At 34.1% G+C, this 27,420-nt stretch overlaps 1 protein-coding gene across 1 annotated transcript; it reads right to left on the bottom strand.

The window, feature by feature from the left end:
* Positions 1-547: 547 nt before the first annotated feature.
* Positions 548-27,418, bottom strand: LOC132737922 (transducin beta-like protein 3). The gene is made up of 23 exons (XM_060725301.1): positions 27,262-27,418; positions 18,843-18,894; positions 16,981-17,124; positions 15,552-15,629; positions 15,162-15,310; positions 12,836-13,006; positions 12,199-12,274; positions 11,612-11,708; positions 10,567-10,796; positions 9,906-10,106; positions 9,091-9,197; positions 8,471-8,672; positions 7,404-7,493; positions 6,688-6,756; positions 6,056-6,126; positions 5,475-5,631; positions 5,141-5,199; positions 4,613-4,716; positions 3,713-3,784; positions 3,270-3,428; positions 2,553-2,643; positions 1,186-2,032; positions 548-859 (listed from the first exon to the last, which is right to left on the bottom strand). Exons 1-23 carry the CDS (start codon positions 27,279-27,281, stop codon positions 608-610), a joined length of 3,498 nt encoding a protein of 1,165 aa, XP_060581284.1. The 5' UTR covers positions 27,282-27,418; the 3' UTR covers positions 548-607.
* Between the last annotated feature and the right edge of the window lie 2 nt (positions 27,419-27,420).

Raw genomic sequence — 27,420 nt, 5'->3', positions numbered from 1 at the left:
GAACCCATAATCCCTGGGTTGAGAACTTTAGAGGCAGACACCTTAACCACCGCTCCCTATTGTTCTTTTAACCACGTAAAGAGAAAAAGTTGCCACTCAAGCTTACGTAACAACCAAAAGGAAATTTACTGTTACCTATTGTTCCCTTATTTATATGTTAATATATGCCCAAGCCAGGGCATAAAAATGATTTCACCTTTTGTCCACAAGGTCTCTATCTGGTGACCCAATTTCAATTGAGAGAAACATTTCAGGATGTTTTATTTATGTAAGGTAATGACTGAGCAACTGATTTATTAAAAGAAGTTTTTTAATACTAGAAATCCACAAAAAGGGGCAGCAAGAAACTACATTCATTGCTCAGTAATGGTTGAATCCAGGAACAGATTCGAAACTGTATAAGCTTACATCTTCCTGCACAATCGAACTAAAAAAACAAAATCCAAGAATACTTGCACCCCGAACCTTTTAACTATTGAAATTTTAGAATGATGTAGTATGTATGCACATTTACTTCATTAATTTATAAAACAAGTAACAAATAGTAAATGTACACGATTTATTCAGTATTTTATTACAAATATAATGTTAAAATCAAGAAGTTTTATCATCTTCTCCCGGGCTTTTTTAAACTCTTTAATTTAGCTGCTTTTGTTAGATTTCTTGTTAGCGGTCTCGACACCTTATTCTCTTTATCATCTACAAGATGTGTATTCTTGTCGGGTTTCTTATCGACAAAATACTGCATGCCGATAACTTTCGGTGTTTTATCCTTAATCACTGTGTAATCATCAGTAATTTTTCTTTTTTGTCCACCTCTTCTGGTGTCGGTCTTTTTGCTAACCTGAGCATCCAAATTCTGTAAAGTAAAATCACATATTAAATTTGTTTGTTCATTTGCAAAATGAAGTATTTCATGAAGATAACAGATGAAGGATGTGACCTTGGTTGCCTACAAATTTTCACAAACACAGGTATTAAGAGTAGAACTACTGACCTGCTATCCAATTGGATAGCCTGTTCACAAAAAAAATATTTCAATGTCAATGCTGGGGATATTTCCATAAACTTATGTGATTGTGAAACTATTGTTCATGCTCCATTCATCACTATGATCTTTGTATCAATTAAACTTCAAATTAAAACTTTACATGGGTAAACCTTTCTTCCTTTTTTTTTACTTACCTGTTTTGAACCCCTATTCTTTTTCTTCTTAATGTAGCTTTCAAATAAGTTTTTCTTGATATTTTCTTCACTAACACCTCCCCTGTCACTTGCGTCTTCTTCTACATCCATCGTAACTGCCTCGGATGAAGATTCAGGTTTAAATTCCACTTCAGAATCAGACTCATCATCATCAGTGTCATCTGAATCCTCTAAACTGCTGCCCTTTTCCAACCTTTTACCAGCACTTGATTTAACCTGAGCTAATCTGAGCATTTCTTTTTCACTCATAACACTTGACAGTGTGTCATCTTCACCACTGTCTGAGTCACTCTCAGATGTTTCTGAATCCAAATCTTTACCTTTGATTCCTACTAGCTTCGCTTTTGTTTTATCTAACTTTTTACCTTTCAATGCAACTCTACCATTTTCCTTTCCAGAGTCACTATTATCTGATTCATCACTATTGTCAGATAAGTCTTCATTAGATAAGTCCTCAGTTTGTAATACCACTTTTTCATCCAGTGATTTACCTTTTTCTGAACTTTTTAGTTCCATTGATTTTATCTCATCAACTTTTGTTGACTTGTCTTTTCCCAGTGTTTTGGTATTCTTCTTCCTGGCTTTTTTCCCCTTCTTTTGTGTTAAAGATTCTTTTACAGTTTCATTATCACTCTCAGAGCTGCTGGATTCATTTGCTTCTGAATCATCTTGTAGATTTCCTTTCCTGATTTTATCATTTGCTTCCGTATCATTATCCATGACCGGTTCTGATTCACTTTCCGAACTACTCTCTTCACTTTGGTCAACAGTTTCTTCTGTAATTCTAGCAGTTTCCTGACTGATTGGTTCTACTTCAGCATGTGGTCTAAACAGAAAAGCTTTTACATTTTATACAATTATCATTACAATAGGCATATATAGTTAGCTATATTGGTTATATATTTCAAAAGATGAACTAATATGATTGTCAGTGACCAATAAATGATGATTGAAAAAAGATTGGGATAAAATACTGTTCAAATAATTATAAGACTCCCCACCCCAACTTATTGTTTGTATTGAACATTTCTAACAAATTCATTAAGGATTTTTTTTAGAATTTTCTGTGGGTCACTTGGGCCATTGATTAAAAGTGTGAAGTAGAATATTACATTATTAAATTAAAAACAATTGTGACAAAATGTAAAGTTATTTTGACCATACCACTGACACTTGGATTGGCATAATCTAACTTTTAAGGTATGAGAGAAAAGTGCCATTGGAAATGTAAGATATGTTCATAAAACACAAAAGAAAATGCCCTGTCACAAATTTGAAAATGTGTATCTGATCTAATATATCTATTGATAGGGTGGTATAAAGAGTGATAAATATATAACACTTACTGTAGAGAGCTAATGCCTTTCATACACTGCCATGTATACTCCAAGAACATTGACTGTTGTACAAGACGAGACATTCTGTTAAAATGACGCCCTGGAATAAAAGATACACATGTACATTTGTATATATATATTTTTTATTAACTTGTATAAAATACAGTCAAAGAAACACAATCAAGATGTACTTGATTCTAACTGGATTTTTTTTTAAATCTGATACCGGTAATTTAAATCAACCCAAAAATACTAATTTTTTTTAAAATTAATTTCAAAAGCATTACATTTTGCATGCTTGATCAAGTTGATGCATATGAGAGAAAATAGAACTTAGGTCAACTTCTGCAAATTTTTAAACATTTTTAGGTCTGGACAATTTCTGTAAATTTTTATATGTTATAAATGTATGTTATTCCTGTGAACAGTAAGTGACTTGTACAATATACAAACAGTGTATACACTTGACAACAGTCTTACTAATAAGAAAAATCTAAAAATATTCCATCAAAATTTACACAAATCTGGAGGTAACCTGCTGGAACCAAAAGTGATAAGCCTTCCCACCAGTCTCTATACCATTGGTATATTGGTGGTAGCTCAATTCTTTTCATTTTCTTTCCCCTTTTTGAAATCTCTCATTAGGATGACGACCCTTAAAACCTTTAATGGACTGTTCCAAATTAAAAGCATAGTAATTTCATTACAGAAATTGAGCAGGTTTACCTGTATAGGGTAGTAATCCTTCCACTGATGACTTCAGGTTTCCAAGTTCATGTAACTGTTTAGGTGGATATGTCTTCAGAACGGATGAAATAATGACCTGGGCCTCATGACAGTGCCTACTATTAGTGTTCCACTTCACTGCAAATCTCAGCAATGCGTCTAATGAAGGGGAAAAGAAAGATCAAAGGTCATTTAACACATTTAGTTTGTTTGTTTCATTACTAGTATCTAGTTCTTACGCCATTTTTAACAAGTTTTTGCACAAAAGAGAATAAAGTCAGTCGCAAAAACTTGTTTCACAACCAAATATGCAAATCAATAAATAAGATTAAGCTAAGAAATGAACTACAAGAGATTCCAAGACTATGATGTTAATCACTTTCCCTTGACAGACTCGAACAATAATATATAACCAAAGGTAATACCTTTAAATGAAAACTTACCAATCTGGTCCATCCTGAGTTTCTGAAGTGTACTGAATAACTTATCATTTCCTCCCTCTTCTGACAGTATTTCTAAAACATTATAAAATGATAAATGTTAATAAGCTGTAACGTAAACCTCTGTAAAAACTGTTGTTATATATTTCCACACAGAAGATTAGTTAACCCTTATCCAGCTAAATATCTTAAATGAACTTGTCCACCTTTCAACTTCAACAAAACCATTCACCATTTTAAACAAAAATTTCAAAATAAGTACTAACTGATTAGCAAACAGTACAGACCAGGCAGCATGGACGTGCCGGCTGATCTTGGACTGCACTGTTCCCAATTTAGTAATGGGTTCACTGAAGGCTTTTGTAATGGTTTCAGTTACGGATTAAAAAGCATTTCAATAAAAGCTCCAAAAAATTTCAGTAAAAGCAACAGGAATGGTTTTAATATGAGCTTCAGGAATGGTTTCAGAATCACATTTCACATTGCAAGTGCCAGGAGTCACTCGTTTGAGGGCTCTACATAGCACTTGCTTCAAATTTGCGCAGTGATTTGTCATCATTAACAGTTCACTCTTGAACAAAATCCATTTCCAAAATATACAAAGTTAAAGCCTGAAGAATTGTCACATGTATAACTTCTATATAAAGTTCATTGATATATGAAAAAGTTGTTCTATAGGCATACTTTTATCTTTTTTCCCCTTACAAAGTAACCTTTGCATGCACTCTAATTGATACAAAGTTAGTTCACACACTTCCGAGAAAGAATGGCATTTTTCAAGTTTGGAAAATATTATTAACTGTAGAATACATTTTCAAATTTAGACATTATCAACCGTAGTATACATTTTCAATTTTTCTTTTTCAAAAACAAACGTTAAACATTAAAAATTTATAAACTAACCTTTAAGAATATTTAGAAGTCTAAATGGTTGTTCCAAAGTAATAGCCAATCCAATTGCCTTCAAATATTTCTTTTGCTGAATCAAGTTAGATAACTCCTGACCTCTGTAAAATAACAATTTTTGTTTGACTACAAAAAATAATTAAACTACGTAATTATAATATCAACAAACTGATTGATATCTTGTAAACTTTTCCATAATACCAGAGTACTCTTTCTATTATACAGAGACTATCTAATCTTAGAATGAAAAGTAATATGTGTGTTTTTTTTTCTTTTCTTTAATATTGTTAGGTTTTAGCTACTCCTTTCCTTAGCCCCATAACCTGCTGGGACCAACAAAGATTAGCCTTTCCCACCACTGTAGTGCCATGCCAGCCTGCATGTCTGTGCAAAAATAATTAGGCTCTCTATACTATCAGTGGCTGAATTTTTGTATTTTGATATTGAAATCCCTTACACTATGAATGGACTATTTGGAATTCAAAGCTAAGGAAATCCATGTATTACAGCATAAAGATGACTTACTGTAAGATGAACTGTTCTTGTTTCTCACGGACCTCATTCTGTTCTGTTTCTGTAACATCCTAAAATTAGACATCAATTTTATCATTATCTATATCATTCACACAGCTGTCACTATTAAAGAGACTGATGGTTCTGACATGGACCTTACTGCTAATTGTTTCCCTATTATAAGAATTAAAACAATGCAATTAATATATCTATCATGTTTAAAAAATATAAGTTCATTCTGGATATGACAGTAGATCAAATGTGTTTTGCACTAAGCAAATTATATCTAAATTCACTTGAAGTCTGTCTATATCTTAATAAGATATAAAATAATTTCTATTAATACCTTCCAAATGATAAGGTTAGAGTCTGCGCCACCAGTAATGAAACTGTCACCAGCATCGTTCACAGCCATAGCCCATACTTTATCATCATGTTCATCCATAGTTTTAACACATTCATTGTTCTTAATGGTCCATAGTTTCACTAAACCATTTGTGCCACTGAAAGTAATACAATTCTTATGTTAGCATGTCTAGTCATTTATATGAGAGTTGTCCAAAAAATTTGTGCACTGCAGTTATTGTCGTGAGAATTATTGATAAAAAGGCATGAATTATATATCACTTGAAGGGGAGATCTGTCTCAAATAAGAAAACAAAAGATAAAGCCGTGTAACCGGCTTGTCGTGAAGACGAATTATCATACAGTTACCTTGGTAACGTAATACACAATAAAAAATTATGACCCTCATAGTCACCCCCAGTGGTCTAAATAAACCATAACATGCTAAATTTCTTAAATAAACATGTTTAGATTCCTTTTCTTGTGGCAACTTTCAATTACAATTATTAAATTTGAAGATATCAAGATAAAAATTTAAAGCTGATCAGCATACGTAACAAAGACATTGAAAATTATCAATACCTAGACAATAACTGCATCCCTCTGGTAACAAATGTGACTTTGAGAACAGCACAATCATGACCTTCAAATGTCTGAAATATAGCAAACAAATCATTTCTACCTGTTATAATATTGTCCATTTTCCATTCCATAAGAGAGGCAACCATTTCCATTTTTTCTAAAAATCTGTTAAAGTTTTCTATGAATTTGAATTACTTTCAAGAAAACTTTAAAATGAAATTTAACATGTATGTTAATATTTTCAATAGAGATATAGCCTGTGAAGATGATGTGAATTTTGAAAGGTAAATTTCCTAGTAAAAATGCAATGGTTTATATAATTTATGAAATTGGTCACAGTTCTTTTTATGTACTGTAGATCAAAACTATAGGGTATCTGTAGCCAAGTGTTTAATTTTTTTCTTTACTTCAAGTCACCTGCCACTCAAACTTGTGGATAAGTGTGACTTTAAATTCCAAAAGTCATTTAAGCCAAAGACAGTTCACTGTTACAGGTTGACACATCAACTTCTGTATCAAGATCACAAAGTTTCCCCAGTTAAACTAATACAACTATAACTACTAACTATGCACTGTTTTGATTACTTGAACTCTTGATGAAATCTCTTGAAATAAGACTATCAAATTCTTACCCTGACACAAGAGAAATCTGAAAGTGACCATAATTTCACTGTCCCATCTCCAGATGAAGTAGCTAATATCTGTAGAAAATAAACTTGTTGATGAATATCTGAAGTTCTTAAACCTAATTTCTGCATTAAAGTGACATTATGCTCATATTTTCATAGTCAAGTTGAGCTGAATTGACTTTATATTTCAAAAGATTGACTGTTAAAATGGTGTTTGACCAACAGTTGATATTAGAAAACGTTCAGGATAACATAATAAATCTGCCTAAAATATAAAAAGACTAAAAAAGACTGCCCCACTCTTTTTATAAACTGAGCGTTAGAGGAAAATTCTAATGGATATTTACAACAATTTTATTTGGATCTGTGCATTATTTATTGTTTATGGGAAGTAAACTATTAAATTAAAAGGAATTATTGCAAAACGAAAACTGATTTTGATATTCGCCTGTTCCACTCACTATATACCCTTAAATGGGCATAAGGTCACTTTAAGTCTCTTTCTTGGTTTTTTTTTTAAACAAGTCAATCTGTTTTATTGTGATTTCAAGTACCAATGTCTTTAATCTTCCTTTCAAAAGATTTGTTTCTCGATATGTTTTAAGAAATAAATTGTTTGTATAAACAATAAAAACTTCACAAATTTTATTTACAAACACTAATACATCAAAACTCGTAGTAAATGTAATTCTCGACACAAAGTAAAACATGTTTCTAACCTGATCGACTGGTGAGAACTGTACACACCAAATACCTTTCCTGTGTCCCCTCATCACACCAATTAATGACAGGTCACTGGCCTTCCATAACTGTAAAAAGAACATTGTTATCACTAGCAGATATGGTAATTTTTATTCCTGAAATTTATAAGTATATAGTTACTTGTGAATAAATAAATTGGGATCACAAGTGCTTAAAGGCATGGCAACCTTGTCATTATTTCTTTGCAATACACTGTTTTGCTTATTTGTAAAGTTTTTTTTAGTGATTTTTTATTTTTTGTTCATATTTCAGAAGGTTGATCCACCTAACAGGCTTTCCTTGATAACTCACTACAAATTTCTCCACAAGTGACCAACAACTTATCCCACACTTTCAAAATCAAGAGTGACAAATGAACTTTAGACTCATTGTCCAAGATAAATTGTAATGGAGAAATTTTGTCATACAAAAAAAATTCTGAATCTAAATTTAAAATAATTTACCTATAAGGTTATGGTCATATTTCAATAAGTCAAAATAAAGCCCTTGGGCTATAAGGTTATGGTCATATCAATATGTGGTCCATCCAAAAATATAAAAGCACTAGCTTTAAGAAATGAAGATGTCACGGCTAAAGTTTAAAGATATACTATGCTCAAATTTGATTTTTGAAAATATTGATAATTGCTATACAGCCTCTTTATATGTATAAAATAAACATGTTTCGACTTCATTTAAAGTAGATATGTTATGTTTTGAAATCTACACACTATAGGTGGACTCAATATGAATATATAGTGTCGAACTGGCAGTTTTTTTAAGAGATCAACTTTACTTGACCTGTAATACAGAATGCAGCTTCCAATTCATAGTTTATTCATTCTTTTATTCAAATTAAACATATTCAGTAAGAATTTCATGGATTTCAATGCATTCCTAAAATAAAAATATTTTACCCAAAGATGAGCATAGTATATCTTTAATTTATGATTATCTGCAGGGAACAAACAAACAAATCAGACAGAAACAAAATGCCCCATGCACTCATACAATTTATCAATTTAAGGCATAAAGATAAATTTACTTTGGCAGTTTTATCCATAGAACCCGAGGCAATAAACTTATCATTTGGAGCAACAACAACAGAACAAATTGTCTTGTCATGGGCTTTCTCAGTGACAGCTGCATGCATCTCCTTGGTTACGGAAGGGTCAAGGACATCTGACATCAGCCATAATTTCAAGGTACAGTCTTCACTACCACTCACAAAAAACTTTGGTTTTACCCTGTCAATAAATAATTTGTCAAAATGTCACAAGATCAATTTCAAAAGAAATATTCCTCATATCTATAAGAATTGGCAAAATCAAGCAACTGACAGAAAATGAGCTGCACTGATAAATGAAACTGAAAAACTAAATACTGTACTAGACAAGTCAAGGAACTTAGACAAACAAAACATCTAAATTTACTTCATTTGCTTCAGCATGAATACAAAGAAAAGATTTTTAACTAATTCTGATGTTATATACAGAAACATGGTTGCAAATGGAGAATGATTTGAACATATGAGCCATTGCTTGACAGACTTATGCCATACAAACTTTACTACTGCTACCTTCAACACAGGGCATTTTAAATTTAATCATGCATTACAGCATATATATTTTAAGATTTAGAAATTATCATAGCCTTCTAACTTACTTTGACATTGCAATGGCACCCACAGCATGTGTATGACCTTGACCTATGGCCAAACAAGAAACCTGCTTCACAGCTGGGTTAATTTTCCACACCCTTACAGTATTGTCCTAAACAAAGAAAATATATTACTGACATTAATGCAGGAGTGAAATAATTACAAACCATCAAATAATGGAACTCATCACCTAAGTCATTTTGGCATAGTAGGTACTTTCGATTAACATATGGGATATTAGACCAATGGCCAGTTTCAACAAGGAACTTATGATTTGCAGTCCTAAACTTGAGAATAGGTAAGTATAAATGTTTTGGCAATGATGTCAAGCAGTCTTCACGCTCAAACTGATATTTGAACAAGCTATAGAGTGTAATTATTTACATTTTTTCAAAATCTAAACTGTCGTTGCAAAATTTAAACCGTCATTCAACTGAAGATGAATTAACAAGTCATTATACTTATATCCACAATACCATTTTAACATTTGTACAGAATTTGTAATACTTATGTCAGAAACTACACTGTCTTTAACCAATTAAATAATGAATACATACACTCATACATTAATGAAATGATCCAAAATGAATTAAATCATCTTCCTAAATTACATAAATACATGCTTTTTCAGCCGACTGGCAACAGCAATTAAGTTACAACAGCATGTATATGACTTCATTTACTTATGACATCATTCTAAGGTTTGAAATATTTCAGGGTTTGGTGCAAAACAGCTGTAACTCATATTACATAATGAAGGAGTTATGTCCGTTTTGCACCCATCCATCAATCTACTTATATATTTTAACTTAAGTCTAACCTTGGCACCAGTGATAAACATATCCGACTTGTGTACCACATCAAGACACATGACAATGTCCGTGTGTCCGTACAGAATCTCACAATCAAAGTTTGACAACTGGAACACTTTAATATGCATACTATTGGTGGCAACTACAGCGAACTTTTCATCCTCGCCAAAATACTTCACATCCAATATCTCGTCATTGTTTCCTGCAAACTACAAAACGTATAAAATTCTGTTAATTTCTTGTTGTTTAAAGTCAAACTGACTTGAGTAACAGTCTTAAGGCAATGATCAACATTTCAGCTTTAATTTTTGAAGTGTAGACATCTGGCCACTGCGCAAAGAGGTATTGAGTACCTGAGTATTGAATTTTAAAAAGCTTGCAAAGTAGCTTCTTCACATGAAATAACTGTACTGTCCTTTGGAGGAATTAAAACAAAATTTATGCACGCCTATTAATTCTAACTAATGTAAATATATATTTTTTTATTTCACATATAGACAGACAAATGGACTCAAGAGGTTGAGATTATGTTTCAAGAGAGCTGAGGATATGTTTATGTGTTCAACAAAGTATTAATCATGCAAAATCGTGTGCTATAAAGGAAGAAAAGTACGACTTTTTTTATCAATTCTTAATTTCTTTTAATGAAAGCATTTTACAATTTCTTACCTGTTTCTGTAACCTGAGCTTTTCCAGTCCTAATATAGAAATGTTCTGGTCAAACGTTACCACGGTAACATTATTCTTCTGTTTGTTATAAATCATCTGTACAATATTCTGACTATCGCTGTCGGTTTTAGACGAGTCGGAGCTGTCGACAGTGATCTGATTTGTGGCATTGACAACATCAGTCGTGAACACACATTTTCCAGAATCAGAATTCCAAAGTCGTAAATTACCTGAGAAAATTATCAATAACAAAATCATAATCATTATAATATCTCTTGAATATACTTTTTATCACATTATGGAAAGCATTATATCATTTAGTTTGTAGACTAATCTTAAACTGTTTCTATAGCCTTACTGGTGGAAAAGAGTCAGTAGCTCCTTTGTGCATTATCTTAAGCATGATCAGGCACCTGAGTAGAACCAACGACATTCCATAAGCTAGCAGGACTGCTTCCTCACATGAAAAAATCTAAAGTCCCTGTTGGGAATCAAACCAACAATGGCAAGGGGCAAGTTGTTTGAAGTTGACAACCTTAACCACTTGGCCATGGATGCCCTTGGATGTTTTTCAGAGCACACAAGTATCACAATTCTGTATAAGTTTATGGACAACAGCAGAAAGTAAACAAGTGTGTCTGATGTCATATGATCACATTAAAATTTGTATAGCCAGACTCTCTAATGCTTTTGGGTTTAACATCAGTTTCTGGCATAAACCATCAATAGAACAGCAATAGAACACAGTACAATATATAGAAAGACCTACACATTTATATTAAGTTCACAACCTTTCTTTAAATATATATCAATGGGCAATTAATATCAAACAAGTTTCTATGGATACTGGACCAGTATTTCCTTAACCATATGTAAATTACAAACATCTCCACACTCTTATCATAAGTAAGGGATGACTTATACTTTTCCCTAGGATACGACATACTGCATATCGCCAGATCTTTGATCGGTAAACAAATGTCTAAGGGAAAACTCGCATCTCTATGATCTTTATAACTATACTCTCCTTACAACATGTACATACCTTTATTACCAGCTGTTATGAAATATATACTTTCACCATCTACATTAATGGCTGGATATTCTACATTCTCTGGAAGAAGCACCACTGACTCAATGACCTAATTATACATCAAAATGTTTTTTTTATTTTTTTATCCAAACAATAAAATATTTATTATTACAATGCATAAAATGAATTGCAAGGTTGAGTGTCTATTTTTGTATGCTAAAAGTCAAACCTCTGAAAAAGACCACAAGCTGTCAAGAACAGATAGTGATTTTTATTGTATAAAAGGAGACCTTTTGACGGAACTGTAAAAATTCCTGTATCAAATGTTGAAAATTACGTCCTACAAATATGTTGATTTTCTCAAACTAACTCAAAATTAAGACATAACAAGCTTTTTATAAGACAGTGCTTTTTTATAATCTTTAAAAAAATTTGAATGTTTTAATGTTAAAATTTTCCTTATTATCTCTGCCAAATATCAGTTATTAAAGGCTTTCATACTATTTTTTTTTCATTTGAACAATTATTCTAAAAACACAGATACAAGAATGGTTCAAATAGGTCTAAAGCTTTTATCATATTATTTTCTAACCATTTACCTCAAACACTGGTATAGTTTTCTTGATTGTTAGCGTATTTGTGTCCAATATCCTCACCACCCCATCTCTACCAGTCCTATTTGTGGAGAACAAAAAACATTTTTACAGAAATGCTTAATTTTGAAATCATATGAAATGCTTTTTTTAAGCCAGGACCTTACTTAACAAAAAGTAACAGGGTTTGAAAATTCCACTTGTCGAAAGAAAATGATTATTAGAAGTTTTAGCGGTTTATTTGCATCCGCGAGGTACTATTGCATCGGAGAAGTTTATATTTATAATCGAGGCAAAAATGCAGGACTAGTAGCAAAGCAGGCAGGACAAGTAGAAATTTGAAGCCTGGACGAGTGGCTCTGAAAAGAATTTTCGATCCCTGGGTAATAATGTAGAATTGTATCTTGTAGAATCATGGGTCTTGGTAGGTGACCAAAAGCCATAACCTTAAGGTGTTTAGTTTTAAGTGAATATCTATGGTAGATTTAAAGAAAAGTATTGTGCCTGCAGGATCTTAACCAAATGTTGCGCAAAAGCTGATGTCAACACTACATCTCCAGTATGATACAAACAGTTAAGTCCTTACTGTATCTTTTTAAGTGTTATGTAAAACCTAACAGAAAATAAAACCAGTAACACATACGTGTATATACTTGAACCGTCAGCAGAGAAATCAACACTTGTAACAAGACTGTAATGTGCCGCCACTTCTGCTAAACATTTACTAGTATTCAAGTCCCATACTCGTATTTTGTAGTCTTCACCAGCAGTATACAGCAGCAAGCGTGAAATATCCGGATGGAAGGCAACAACACTAAGAAAAGAACATACAAATAACAATAGTCAATATAATATAAGGGTTAATTTACTTCAACATCATCATAATATATTTGTCGTATAAAGGAGCCTACTGTATCATTATCACTTCTAAATATTTTTTTAAAAAAACTAGAACTGCCACTATCATGGCGTGAATACCCCCGCATACCACTTTGTCAGAATCAACAGTGGCCATTTAGAGCTCAAGGACAACCTCCCTGCCAAATCTGAGGTTACTATGCCAGTGCATTGCTAAGTTATGTATTCTACATGCTTCAAATGTGAAAATGTCAAAATCAATACATTGCGGACAGGACATTCTTTAGCAATTGAGAAGAAAAGCTTTTTTTGTCAAGGTCCCTGTGACCTTGACCTTTGACCCAGTGACCTCAAAATCAAAAGGGGTCACATTATAGTCATGATCAACATCCATACCAAATATGAAGACTGTGGATCAAAGGCATCTTAAGTTAATGGGTGGACAAACTTTTTGAAGTCAAAGTCCATTTGACCTTGACCTTTGATCCAGTGACCTCAAAATCAAAAGGGGTCATCTACTAATCATGATCAACATCCATGTCAAATATGAAGACTGTGGGTCAAAGGAATCTAAAGTTATTTGGCAGACAAACTTTTTGAAGTCAAAGTCCCTGTGACCTTGACCTTTGACCTGGTGACCTCAAAATCAATAGGGGTCATCTACTAATCATGACTAACCTCCATACCAAATATGAAGACTGTGGGTCAAAGGAATCTTAAGTTATAGGGCAGACAAGCTTTTTGAAGTCAAGGCCCCTGTGACCTTGACCTTTGACCTGGTGACCTCAAAGTCAATAGGGGTCATCTATTAATCATGACTAACCTCCATGCCAAATATGAAGACTGTGGGTCAAAGGAATCTTAAGTTATTGGACAGACAAGCTTTTTGAAGTCAAGGCCCTTGTGACCTTGACCTTTGACCTGGTGACCTCAAAGTCAATAGGGGTCATCTACTAATCATGACTAACCTCCATGCCAAATATGAAGACTGTGGGTCAAAGGAATCTTAAATTATTGGGTGGACAAGCTTTTTGTAGTCAAGGCCCCTGTAACCTTGACCTTTGACCTGGTGACCTCAAAATCAATAGGAGTCATCTACTAATCATGACTAACCTCCATTCCAAATATGACGACTGTAGGTCAAAGGAATCTGAAGTTATTGGGCGGACAAGCTTTTTGAAGTCAAGGCCCCTGTGACCTTGACCTTTGACCTGGTGACCTCAAAATCAAAAGGGGTCATCTACTAATCATGACTAACCTCCATGCCAAATATGACGACTGTAAGTCAAAGGAATCTGAAGTTATTGGGGGGACAAGCTTTTTTGAAGTCAAGGCCCCTGTGACCTTGACCTTTGACCTAGTGACCTCAAAATCAATAGGGGTCATCTACTAATCATGACTAACCTCCATGCCAAATATGACGACTGTAGGTCAAAGGAATCTTAAGTTATTGGGCGGACAAGCTTTTTGAAGTCAAGGCCCCTGTGACCTTGACCTTTGACCTAGTAACCTCAAAATCAATAGGGGTCATCTACTAATCATGACTAACCTCCATGCCAAATATTAAGACTGTGGGTCAAAGGAATCTTAAGTTATTGGGCGGACAAGAAAAAACCGACGGACGGACGGCCGGACGGACGGACAGCCGGACGGACAAGCTGATTCCAGTATACCCCCCTTACAACTTTGTTGTGCGGGGGTATAATGATGATCTGATATGTACATTCAATCGAAAAATAATACTGATCATCTCTTCCATTACCTAGTTGTGAAGACTGACTATAACTTTAACTAGTGCTACTTCTGGTACAACTTATAAATAAACCTCATGTAATTTCTTTAAAATAATTTGAATACATGTATTGCTTAATAGAATGTATCACAGATCTGACTTTATCCTTGCAACTCAAGCTTTTATGTTAGAGATACATGTATACCATCAGTTGCCGTTTTAACAATTTTCCAGTCAGCTCAAATTAAACAATAATCCTTTGACCTGTCTGCAAACCTTGACCTTATAAGACTGAGGTTGATCGTCATTTTCGGTTATTGAAAAATACACTTTAAAGTGTTTTCTACATAAAACACAGAAAAGCTATAGGTTTAAATACCTGATAATGCCCTGATGTCCCCGTAGATTGTGGGTACAGTACTGTTTTTCCACATCCCATAATTTAATGGTAGAGTCTGCACTACCAGTAGCCAACAATGTTGATGTACAATCAAATGCCATTGATACTATAGGTGCAAAATGTATAGCCTGAAAAAAAATTTAAAACCAATTTTAATTCATTTGTTAATTCCACTCAATTGTAATCATTGAAAAGAAATCTGTCTACTGCCAGTTGCTGCTCTAAAATACTTGAATTATTGAAAGAAATATACACTACATTCATGTAAGGCTATGAAAATACCTAAATCCAATGTTTATTTTCTCTCAAAATGTCAGAGGCACTTTTCTCTAAATCACAAATCATGGTCAGAAAGTTATGGACACTTACCTTCCATGTCCTCACAAGTTTCTGAGCTTTCCAGTCCCATTGTCGTAACAATAACTGCTGAGTTGCTATAACAACATACTGAAATTTGAAATAGTTTGTACATGTATAATAAAGTAATTGAGATATACATAATTTGTTTGTTTGTTTGATTTTATGCCTTTTCCCAACAGTATTTCAGTCATATAGGCGGGTAGTTTCCTAACCATCGTTCCTGGAGAGTTACACCAGTACTAGACTATATTGCTCCGCGCTAAACTACCAAAGCATCTCCCGGGGATCGAACCCACCCCAGAGAGGTAACTGGATTAGAAGTCATCGACTCTAACCACTCGACCACGGAGGAGGTGATGTGATATACATGTATTGTAGGGCTGTGCATCGCCATTTTTTTCTGTCACGATACATATCACGATACTTGCATTTCCAAACGATGCGATTCACGATATGTATTGCATACTTTGATAAAATCCGATGCATATTGCGATTTTTATGTTTCGATGCAATACGTATCACAATACAGACTTTCAGACTTTATCTATATAAAAAACTTGGTCATTTGTTCACAGCATAATATTAACGAATGTTATATAAAACTTTTACAATAACAAACAATAAATTCTACAACTTGTTATTATAACTTATTTTCAAGTTTTGATCTTTCAACAATTTACATTACTTATTACTTAACGATTTTTACTTTTTACTAAAGGATTAAAGGTATTTTTCATTATACCATAACTATTAGTGTATTGCGATACTTTCCCGCTATATCGATGAATCGGGTGGTGAAATATGTATTGCATCCTGATATATTGGAATTTATAAATTCATTACGATGCATACATCGAAGACAGGGCAGATCGCGATATATCGATGCATAGATGAATCGTTACACCTCTAATGTATTGTGTATCCCAGTTTGGTTTGTCTTTTCAGTCATATCAACATTTTAAAGCCCACGTGACAAAATACCAACTTTTCTAGTACAGCAAGACCTTGGGTGCACCTCAATGAACTATTTTATCCAAAATGCTGCAGTTTAGTAGAACCACTGATGTAAATTCTATGTTGCTAGATAGCTTTCATACAAAAATAATTTTCAAGTCCCTGTAGCGATTGACTGTTTAAAGCTCTTTAAGCAAATTATTCCAATAGCTTGATAGGTACTTCAATATTGCATTTTCCAAGTTTAAGGCTACTTATCATCTCAAAATGGACATTATGTAGGTAATTGCTTTCAAAACATAAAAATGTGAGCCTTGATTGAACTTTAATACTGGCTAGCCTGGCCTTTCACTGGTTGCATGGGAATGTATTTATTGCCACAGATGCTCAAAGATTCATCATACTACAGTCCAGGATAACAAATCTAAACTGATATAGATATGCAATTTTAGCAAAGATGCTCAAAGTGACTAATTATACTGACCTGATCATTTGGACTTAAACAAAAACTTGTAATTTCTTCATCTTCATCCTGACCAATGGTCACATGAACTTTGCCTGTTTCAACATCTAGGACATTAATCCTGTTACCACACCCACAAAACATATACCCTCCATCTGACGATATCTGTAGATTAGTTTGAATTGAATTTTTACTTAAAACAATACAAGCACTATTACTTATGCAAATATATAAATTATAATTATAATGATATTAATTATAAACAAGAGCCCGGTTTGAGCCGGGTGATGCTCCCCGAATAGGTTTTGGACACAGGAAAGTACACCTCTTGAAGTTTCAGAGTTATGTCCGTGGAAAAAGTTCAAAGTGCAATAATTCTAAAATTAGGCAAGGCCGAGTTACAGTTCTTTGCACTGCACTTCTAATCAATGTGATCTATCAACTTACAAAGTTTCTTGATGATATCTCTTATGATTTCCGAGTTATGTCCTGGACAATTCAAAAAGTAAAAATAAACAAAGGGCAATAACTCCAGAATTAGGCAAGGTAGAGTTATGATTCTTGTGCACTGCACATCTACCCATTGAGATTTATCTACCTACAAAGTTTCATGTTGATATCTCTTATAGTTTTACAGCTATGTCCTGGATAAGATTTTTCTAAAAGGGGAGATTATTCAAAAATAAGGCTTAACAGAGTTATGGTTCTTTTGCACTGCACCTCTACTCAATGAGATCTATCTACCTACAATGTTCATGTTGATATCTCTTATAGTTTTAGAGTTATGCCCCGGACAAGATTTTTCTATAAGGGGAGATAATTCAAAAACCAGGCAAAATAGAGTTATGGTTCTTTGACACTGCACTCCCCCTTGATGCCCTCTACCACTGTATGAAGTTTCAACAAATTATCTCCAAGGGTTTTCAAGTTATGTTCCGGACAAAGTTCAAGTTCAAAGTATTAAAATAAACAAAGGGCAATAACTCCAAAATTAGGACAAAAAGAGTTATTGTTCTTATGCATTGCACATCTACGCATTGAGATCTATTCACCTACAAAGTTTCATGTTGATATCTCTTATAGTTTTAGAGTTATGCCCCGGACAAGATTTTTCTATAAGGGGAGATAATTCAAAAACCAGGCAAAATAGAGTTATGGTTCTTTGACACTGCACCCCCCCTCAATGCCCTCTACCACTGTATGAAGTTTCAACAAATTATCTCCAAGGGTTTTCAAGTTATGTTCCGGACAAAGTTCAAAGTATTAAAATTAACAAAGGGCAATAACTCCAAAATTAGGATGAAAAGAGTTATTGTTCTTATGTACTGCACATCTACCCATTGAGATCTATTCACCTACAAAGTTTCATGTTGATATCTCTTATAGTTTTAGAGTTATGCCCCGGACAAGATTTTTCTATAAGGGGAGATAATTCAAAAACCGGGCAAAATAGAGTTATGGTTCTTTGACACTGCACTCCCCCTCGATGCCCTCTACCACTGTATGAAGTTTCAACAAATTATCTCCAAGGGTTTTCAAGTTATGCTCCGGACAAGACAACGGTCGGACAGACGGACGGACGGACAGACGGACAAGGCGCCGACTATATGCTCCCCCGAAATTTTTCGGGGAGCATAAAAAATTCTTTAAATTTAGTTCTTTACTAATTACCGTAATATATCTCAGAGTTTCTTTTCACAACATAAATATCTCTAGGCCATATCATAACATGTACAATGACTATGATTAAAACTTACAAATCTTGTTCTTGGCGAAACAGTGAAGAAGCTTTTGATTTGTTTTTCATATCAAATATACAAGTAAAAGCAATAGATGCAATTTTATTTTTTCATTTTTGAAAAGTTATTCATTCAAATCATTACCTGGATTTTTCCACCGGTGTAAAATGCTTCAAATTTGCTTTTCACTGCAAAACTGAAATGTAAAGATTTCATCAATTTTTATATCCTATAAGAGTTAAAGAAGTGGCTAGCCACTAGCAATACAGTCTCAAGCATTACGTGGTAACATGTTTACATGAGTCACATGTGGCTAACATATATTTTCTGTATATATAGGCTAGCTTAAAAGTAAAATAATGAAGGCAAACTAAAAGATTTTTCTGATACAATAAAAAACCCAAAACACTAAGATGGAATCCTAAGTAAATATATTTTTCAGAGTCCCCAACTGCCTAAGTATGTTCACTCTCCTATTTTTGTTTAATATACATGTACATGACATGTACAGTTAATACTCATAAATCCAGAAATCTGGCATTAAAAAAAAAATCAGAAGCATTTGTCAATTGTCTAAATTATTTTTAGTTACATAACAAGATGATATTTTAGTCAATGATATATTTTTTACTGAGAATAAATCAATAAGAATTGATACAAGAGGGCCATGATGGCCCTGAGGTCGCTCACCTGTATATAGGCCCCCCCCCACCAACCCCCACACCCAACGTTGCCGGGCCAATTTAACCCAAGGGCTTTTATTTGCACAAACTTGGTAGACACCCATAAGAAGATGTTTCATGCTAAACATCTAAGCTCTAGCTCATTGGGCTTTTTAAAAGAAGATTTTTTAAAAGTTTTTACTATACACATATAGTTAAAAACAATGACACCCCTGGGGCCGGGCCAGTTTTGACCCCAGGGCTGTTATTTGAACAAACTTGGTAGACACTTACTAGAAGATGTTTCTTGCTTAATATCTAAACTCTAGCTATTTGGGTTTTTTCAAAGAAGATTTTAAGTTTTTGCTATACACATATAAAGAAAATCAATGACCCCCGGGGCGGGGCCAATTTTGACCCCAGGTCTTTTATTTGAACAAACTTTGTAGACACTCACTAAAAGATGTTTGATGCTCAATATCTTAACTCTAGCTATTTGGGTTTTTTCAAAGAAGATTTTTTAAGTTTTTGCTATACACATACAGGGGTTTTTTTTAGGAAAAGGGGAAGACGCTGGACGCTGGTAGGGAGGGGAAAAATATACGAAAAAAGTCAATTTGGGGAAACTTTATTATGACGTTATTTATACTATATACTTAACTACATAGTAGAGAGTTACAACTATATCTTTTTCCCCTTAAAAACTTTTTCATCATGCAAAATATTCTTTGCAGTATAACATATTTTCTTAATATGTATGGTGGTGAATGGTTTTTATACTTCTATTTTTATATGAAAGTTAATACAGTATAGGTATAATAGTGTATCTGTGACACACTTTGGCTCCATATAAGTCATTTTCATAATAAGAAGTACAAAATATATTACTTTACTAAAAATAACCAAGAAAATGACAATATTTTGATAGCAACTGATTTCCAGAAATAGTACCGTTCAGTACGGGATATAGCCAAGAAAAAAAATGGCTGCCTCCATGTTGAGACCTGTTGAGACAGTACTTGCAGTTTCCTGCAATGTTTTTGGTTATTTTGGACAACAATTGGTGGTTTATCCTGCATAAAATGAAGAAAAATAATATTTTAAACCATGTAATTATTAAATCTGATCCAATTTAAAGGAAAATAGATTTTTTTGGGGGAAAAAACTTGGCTATTTACCGAGGGGAAGACGCCGACTATCGGTGTCAATTTGTTAGTAAAAAAAACCCCTGACATATAAGGAAAATCAATGACCCCCGGGGCGGTGCCAATTTTGACCCCAGGGCTTTAATTTGAACAAACTTGGTAGACACCTATTAGAACATGTTTGATGCTAAATATCTTAGCCATAGCTCTTTGAGTTCTTTAAAAGAAGATTTTTTAAGTTTTTACTATATGCATATAGGGAAAATCAATGACCCCCCAGGGCGGGGCCAATTTTGACCCCAGGGCTTTTATTTGAACAAACTTGGTAGACACCTATTAGAACATGTTTGATGCTGAATATTTTAGCCATAGCTCTTTGAGTTCTTTAAAAGAAGATTTTTTTAAGTTTTTACTATATGCATATAGGGAAATCAATGACCCCCGGGGCGGGGGCCAATATTGACCCCAGGGCTTTTATTTGAACAAACTTGGTAGACACCCATTAGAACATGTTTGATGCTAAATATCTTAGCTCTAGCTCTTTTGGTTCTTTAAAAGAAGATTTTTTTAAGTTTTTACTATATGCATATAGGGAAAATCAATGACCCCCCGGGGGGGCCAATTTTGACCCCAGGCTTTTATTGGAAACAAACTTGGTAGACACTTATTAGAACATGTTTCATGCTAAATATCTTAGCTCTAACTCTTTTGGTTCTTTAAAAGAAGATTTTTTAAGTTTTTACTATATGCAATATAGGGAAAATCAATGACCCCCTGGGGCGGGGCCAATTTTGACCCCAGGGCTTTATTTGAACAAACTTGGTAGACACATATTAGAACATGTTTGATGCTCAATAACTTAGCCATAGCTCTTTGAGTTCTTTAAAAGAAGATTTTTTTAAGTTTTTACTATATGCAAATAGGGAAAATCAATGACCCCCCCGGGCGGGGCCAATTTTTGACCCCAGGGCTTTTATTTGAACAAACTTGGTAGACACCCATTAGAACATGTTTCATGCTAAATATCTTAGCTCTAGCTCTTTGGGTCTTTAAAAGAAGATTTTTAAGCTTTTACTATATGCTATAAAAAAATTTAAATGACCCCCTGGGCAGGGCCCTTTTTTACCGGGGTTTTTTTTTAACAAACTTGTAACACTCATAAAGAGTTTCATGAAAAATACTAACCAGCTCTTATGTTTTAAAAAGATATTAATTTTTTTTTTGGTTGCCAGGCACCAGATTCTGCTGGAAAAAAATTTCTTAAACCCAAATTTTAATGACCACCAAAGAAATTCCGGAATTTTGGAAAATTTTGGCTCAGCGTTTATGAGGAATGCGTTTAAAAAAAAATTTTACGGACCCCGGACGGACCCCGGGACGAAAAGCGATACAAAATCACCTGTCACTTTGACGGGTGAGCTAAAAAATTTTTCATGGACAAAGTAATAACTAGATTTTTTTGTAAGAAAACGGCATTTTCTTTTTAAACAAAAAAAATTTTCTCAACATTTACAAATGAAAATCGAAACAAATCCGTTTAAGCGTATAACCGTGGGGGCCTTGCCTATCAGTGAAATTTTCAGTGTCATATCTAGTTTTCATTTTTTAATTTAACAAAATGATAAAAGGCGGGGTATTCTGATAACAGAACAATGGCAACTTTTCGGCTTAATAATAATCTTCGAGGTATTCAAAGTGAAAACGGAAGCGGCACATGAAATACCGAATGAAACCTTTAAAACGAAAAATATAAAATAAAAAATGAACTATTACAAAAAATGTAAAATAAAAAATGAAATATTATTTTCTCAGTTCATTGGCTTTGTCTAAATTCTTATCAATAATGCTGTAAAACTGTGAGTTAGCGCGTTAATTTTTATTTATTTACAAGAGCGATCAGTGACCACATGTGTCGCCTCATGATGGCCAATTTCATGTTGGGACAAGTTTTGTGACAGACGGACAGACAGACGGACAGTGCACAACTAGAATTGGTACTGATCATTCCTGTAAAGTTTGGATAAAATTGCACCAGTAGTTTATGAAAAGTAGTCCGGACAAGCTTTTGTGTATCTGGCAAACCACAGAAAAAAACACCTGTTTATCAAAGGGCCATAACTCGGCCAAACATCATTCAACCGAAAAACCCTTGCAATATGCGCAAGGACTTGAGCTACAGATCAATCCTGTAAAGTTTCATTGAAATTGCATTAGTGGTCTAAGAAAAGTAGTCCGGACAAACTTTAAAAATAAAAATTATTAAAGGGTCATAACTCTGACAACAAGGGTGCCATAGTCACAAAATACGCCCGTTTACGAAAAAGCTTTAGATGGAGATGGGGGCATTATGGATAAGTGTTATCTAGCAAGCAAGTTTTTATTCTTGGCACTGTGTTGTTAAATGAACCTTAAAACAAATCAATAGGGAAGATATGCACAGAATGTGTGACCTTGACCTTGGTCGCAGGGACCTGAATTTTATGCACGGCACTCAGCCTCAAAATGATGAACATTTGTGCCAAATTATATTGAAATCCCTCTATGCATGTAGAAGTTTTGCTCCAGACAAGTGTTTTTCTATGAGCTCTAACTGTGACCTTCACCTTTGACCTAGAGACTTGGTTTAAGTGCAGGGCACTACGTCTCATGGTGGTGAACAATTCTATAAAAGTAACATTAAAATTCCTCCATGCATGTAGAAAATATGCTCCGGACAACATCTGGATATTTAATCATCTCCAGTGACCTTGACCTTGCAAATATTAACCTAAATTAAATGTGTAACACCTGTAGTCATGATAGTTACCATTTGTGCTACAATCCATCAATAAATGATGACTAAATGGTCCCTATAACCATCTTCAAATTTTTATCTGAACTTTGACCTCTATGTGTAACCTTGACTTTGGTCGCAGGGATCTGAATTTTGCATGCGACACTCAGCCTCACAATGGTGAACATTTGTGCCAAGTTATATTGAAAACCCCCTATGAATGTAGAAGTTTTGCTCCGGACAAGCGTTTTTCAATGAGCTCTAAGTGTGACCTTGACCTTTGACCTGGAGACCTGGATCATGCATGGAGGTGAACATTTCCATAAAGTATTATAAAAATTCTTCCATACATGTAGGAGATATGCTCCAGACAAAATCTGGATATTTCACCATCTTTAGTGACCTTGACCTTGCATATATTGACCTAAAGTACATGTGTCACAGCCGTAGTCATTATAATGACCATTTGTGTTACAATCCCTCAATAAATGATGATTAAATCGTCCCTATACACATCTTTATATTTTCATCTTTTTTTAAACGGGCGTATAAAAAGTACATGTAATTTAATAACTAAAAAATTCTGATTTAAGATTTTATTCTAGGGAAATACATTTCATTACAATTCTTAATCTTTGAATGAGCTGAACTGATATTTACTTGAAAATTAAAATATAATTAAATTTCTATGAGAAAGTATTTACATTTGATAAGGTAATTACTGTATGATCTTTATGAACAAATACCAAGTCTACAGAACACCATAGTTATCACAGTTAAGAATCTTGACCAATGAATGAAACATGTGTAAATAAATGTTACATTCTTTAGAACATACTCAAGTCCAAGAAAGAGGATTATTTCATGCCCTTTGATTAAATTCTATTTTAGAATTGAAAATGAAAATAGATCAAGGGGAGTAATTGTGTAAGTCATTTATGAACAAAGTAATAACTTTGTTGTCTCCCTTTGATTAAATTCTATTTACAAAATCTGGATATTTCATCATCTTTAGTGACCTTGACCTTGTATATATTGACCTAAATTATATGTCTCACAGCCATAGTCTTGATAATGACCATTTGTGTTACAATCCCTCAATAAATGATGACTAAATGGTCCATATACACATCTTCATATTTTTATCTGAACTTTGACCTCTATGTGTGACCTTGACCTTGGTCGCAAGGACCTGAATCTTGCACGCGACACTCCGTCTCACAATGGTGAACATATGTGCCAAGTAATATTGAAATCCCTCTATACATGTGGAAGTTTTGCTCCGGACAAGCATTTTTCAATGAGCTCTAAGTGTGACCTTGACCTTTGACCTGGTTCATGTGCGCGACACTGCTCCTCATAGTGGTGAACATTTCTATGAAGTTTCATTAAAATCCCTCCATACATGTAGGAGATATGCTCCGGACAAAATTGGACGCCGCCCGCCCGCCCGCCCGCCCGCCCGCCAGGGGCGTTCCCATAATACGTCCCGTTTTTCAAACGGGCGTATAAAAATCATTGAACCGGAAAATGCTGACAATATGCACAACTAGACTTGATACTGATCATTCCTGTAAAGTTTGGATAAAATTGCACCAGTAGTTTATGAGGAGTAGTCCGGACAAGCTTTTGTGTATCTGGCAACACACAGAAAAAAACACCTTTTTTATCAAAGAGCCATAAATCGGCCAAACATCATTCAACTGGAAAACCCGTGCAATATGCGCAAGGACTTGAGCTACAGATCAATCCTGTAAAGTTTCATTGAAATTGCATTAGTGGTATAACTATAAGAGAAGTAGTCCGGACAAACTTTAAAAATAAAAAATATTAAAGGGCCATAACTCTGATAAAAATCATTGAACCGTAAAATGCTGAAAATATGCACAACTAGACTTGGAAATGATCATTCCTGTAAAGTTTGGATGAAATTGCACCAGTAGTTTATGAGGAGTAGTCCGGACAAGTTTTGTGACAGACAGACGGAGGTTCTCACAGGACAGTAATTATGTGGCTACTCTATTGTTCTCTCTATTGTTCTTTTTAGCCACACAAAAGAAAATAGCCACATAAAAGCATTACGGAATGAATGACATCAAAGAGAAAGAACAGTTACCTATTGTCCCTCTAGCCACATAATTACTCTCCTGTGAGAGCGGACAGACAGACAGACGGACAGACAGACAGACAATGGAGAAGTGATCCCTATATGTCGGGCGACACAAAAATGCTGTGTTGTAAGCGTTTCATGTTCGGCTAGAACTTTTGGCAAGTAGTACTGGCACACATTAGGGCTGCAACGATACACTAAATGTTCGATTCGATTTCGATTTTAGACACTCCGATTCGATTTTTTCGACTAATTTTCTGATTACTAATTTATCTTTGGTATATAATTCTGCTTGTCTGCTCCAAAAGTGAGTGGCCTTCAACCTAGTGCTTTGATTTTCTGTTGTAATATAACTATTATATAAACTTTTTTGACTTAATAATTGTGTTTATGAGAATAAAAAGCTCTTGTCTATTTGGAAAATAATTTTAATCAGGCAAATAATCATTAATCTCAGTAACATGACTATCACAGATACCTTCTGCTGACTAGGAATTTTAACAAAGTATGTAAATTGTAAAGTAAATAATAATGAACAAAGTTTCACAATGAACAAAGTTTCACAAGGTTGTCAGAACTGATATTCATATTTTCTGTTTATAATTCCCATAATATGTCAATTTCAACTGATCAGCAGATAAGTTACAAACAGACCTTTTTGCTGAACTTGAACTAGGCATGTCATGCTTACCAAACAAGTCCACATCTTGTTTTCGTTTCATATGTTGCATTAAATTAGACTTACTGCCGGACTTTGGATATGACACGTCCGTAAAGCATATTTTGCAAGTAGCTTTATCCGTGTCCTGGCCTTCCCGAAACCCAAAGTGTTCCCAAACCTTTGATTTTAATTTTTTAGTAGGATTTTTTAATTTTATTTTATCAACATTGATGTTGGTAGCCATTTTGACTTGTTTGCCGAAAATAAAACATTACGCTCCCACTGATTGGATGACCGAGTTTTAACTGGCCAATCGTATGTAATGTGATAAAGCGCGAAGGGAAAGACTAAAACTCTTACTTTTTTCCATGTTTATTTTTGGATGGGGAATCGAATCGAAAATGTTACAGTTGGTATCGGGAATCGAATCAGCGCTCATAAAACCGGTTTTCGATGCATCGAAAGGTATCGTTGCACCTCTAGCACACATGACGCTATTCACTTTCTTGAGTTAAATTTAATTATCTTTCCAGGACGGCCATTTTGAAAGGGTTATATTTATCTTTTAACACTCTGGCGCCAATACAGCTATGTAATGTGGGATACCTGTAGGATGATTCTGGGCTCCGATTAAATATATATATATATATGGTCAACGATAATATGAAATTAGGCAAAGCCTATGAACGGGGAAGTCCTTAAAAAATCCTTTCATTCTTTCCGTTTTAAAGGTGTCATTCGATATTACATACACCACTTCCGTTTTCACTCGGAACACTCGACGATTATTACTAATCCGAAAAGTTGAGATTTGTTCCGTTATCGGAATACCCCGCCTATTGACATACATTGTAAATGGCGGCGCCCTACTAGAACTGACACTGAAAATTTTATTGATAGGTATAGAATTCTATATATTTTTTAAAATGTTTTTTATTTGATTTTCTTTTAAATATTCACATGTAGTCTATAGCCGGGCAAGCTAAAGCCCGGACCCGCTTCGCGGGCCTGGTCTTTGACTTCCCCGTAATAATGCCCTGGGACGTATTAATTTGTTAAAATGCCTTTTACAAAGAGTAAAAAGATATTTCCTGCAAAACCCAATGAAAATCACAGAAATAAAGGTCACACATAATTCAAGATAACTTGTGTTCACATCCGAGTACTGTACCAATACATGAAATGATTAAACTTTTATATTTTTAAAGTTACCTTGATTTTAACTGGCTCATATTCTTTGGCAACTAATAATGCATCTATAGACAATTCTAGATGATATCAATCTGATTGAAAAAATAGAAAACTATTTACAAAAATAAATTGAAACATGTGTTTGCGGTGATCGTGAAAATATTCATTTGTAACAATCAC

Source organism: Ruditapes philippinarum, unplaced genomic scaffold (genome assembly GCF_026571515.1).
Source record: "Ruditapes philippinarum isolate M1 unplaced genomic scaffold, ASM2657151v2 ctg3495_1_1_1_1, whole genome shotgun sequence".
NCBI classification, from domain to species: Eukaryota; Metazoa; Mollusca; class Bivalvia; order Venerida; family Veneridae; genus Ruditapes; species Ruditapes philippinarum.
This window is presented reverse-complemented; position numbering and strand designations above follow the sequence as displayed.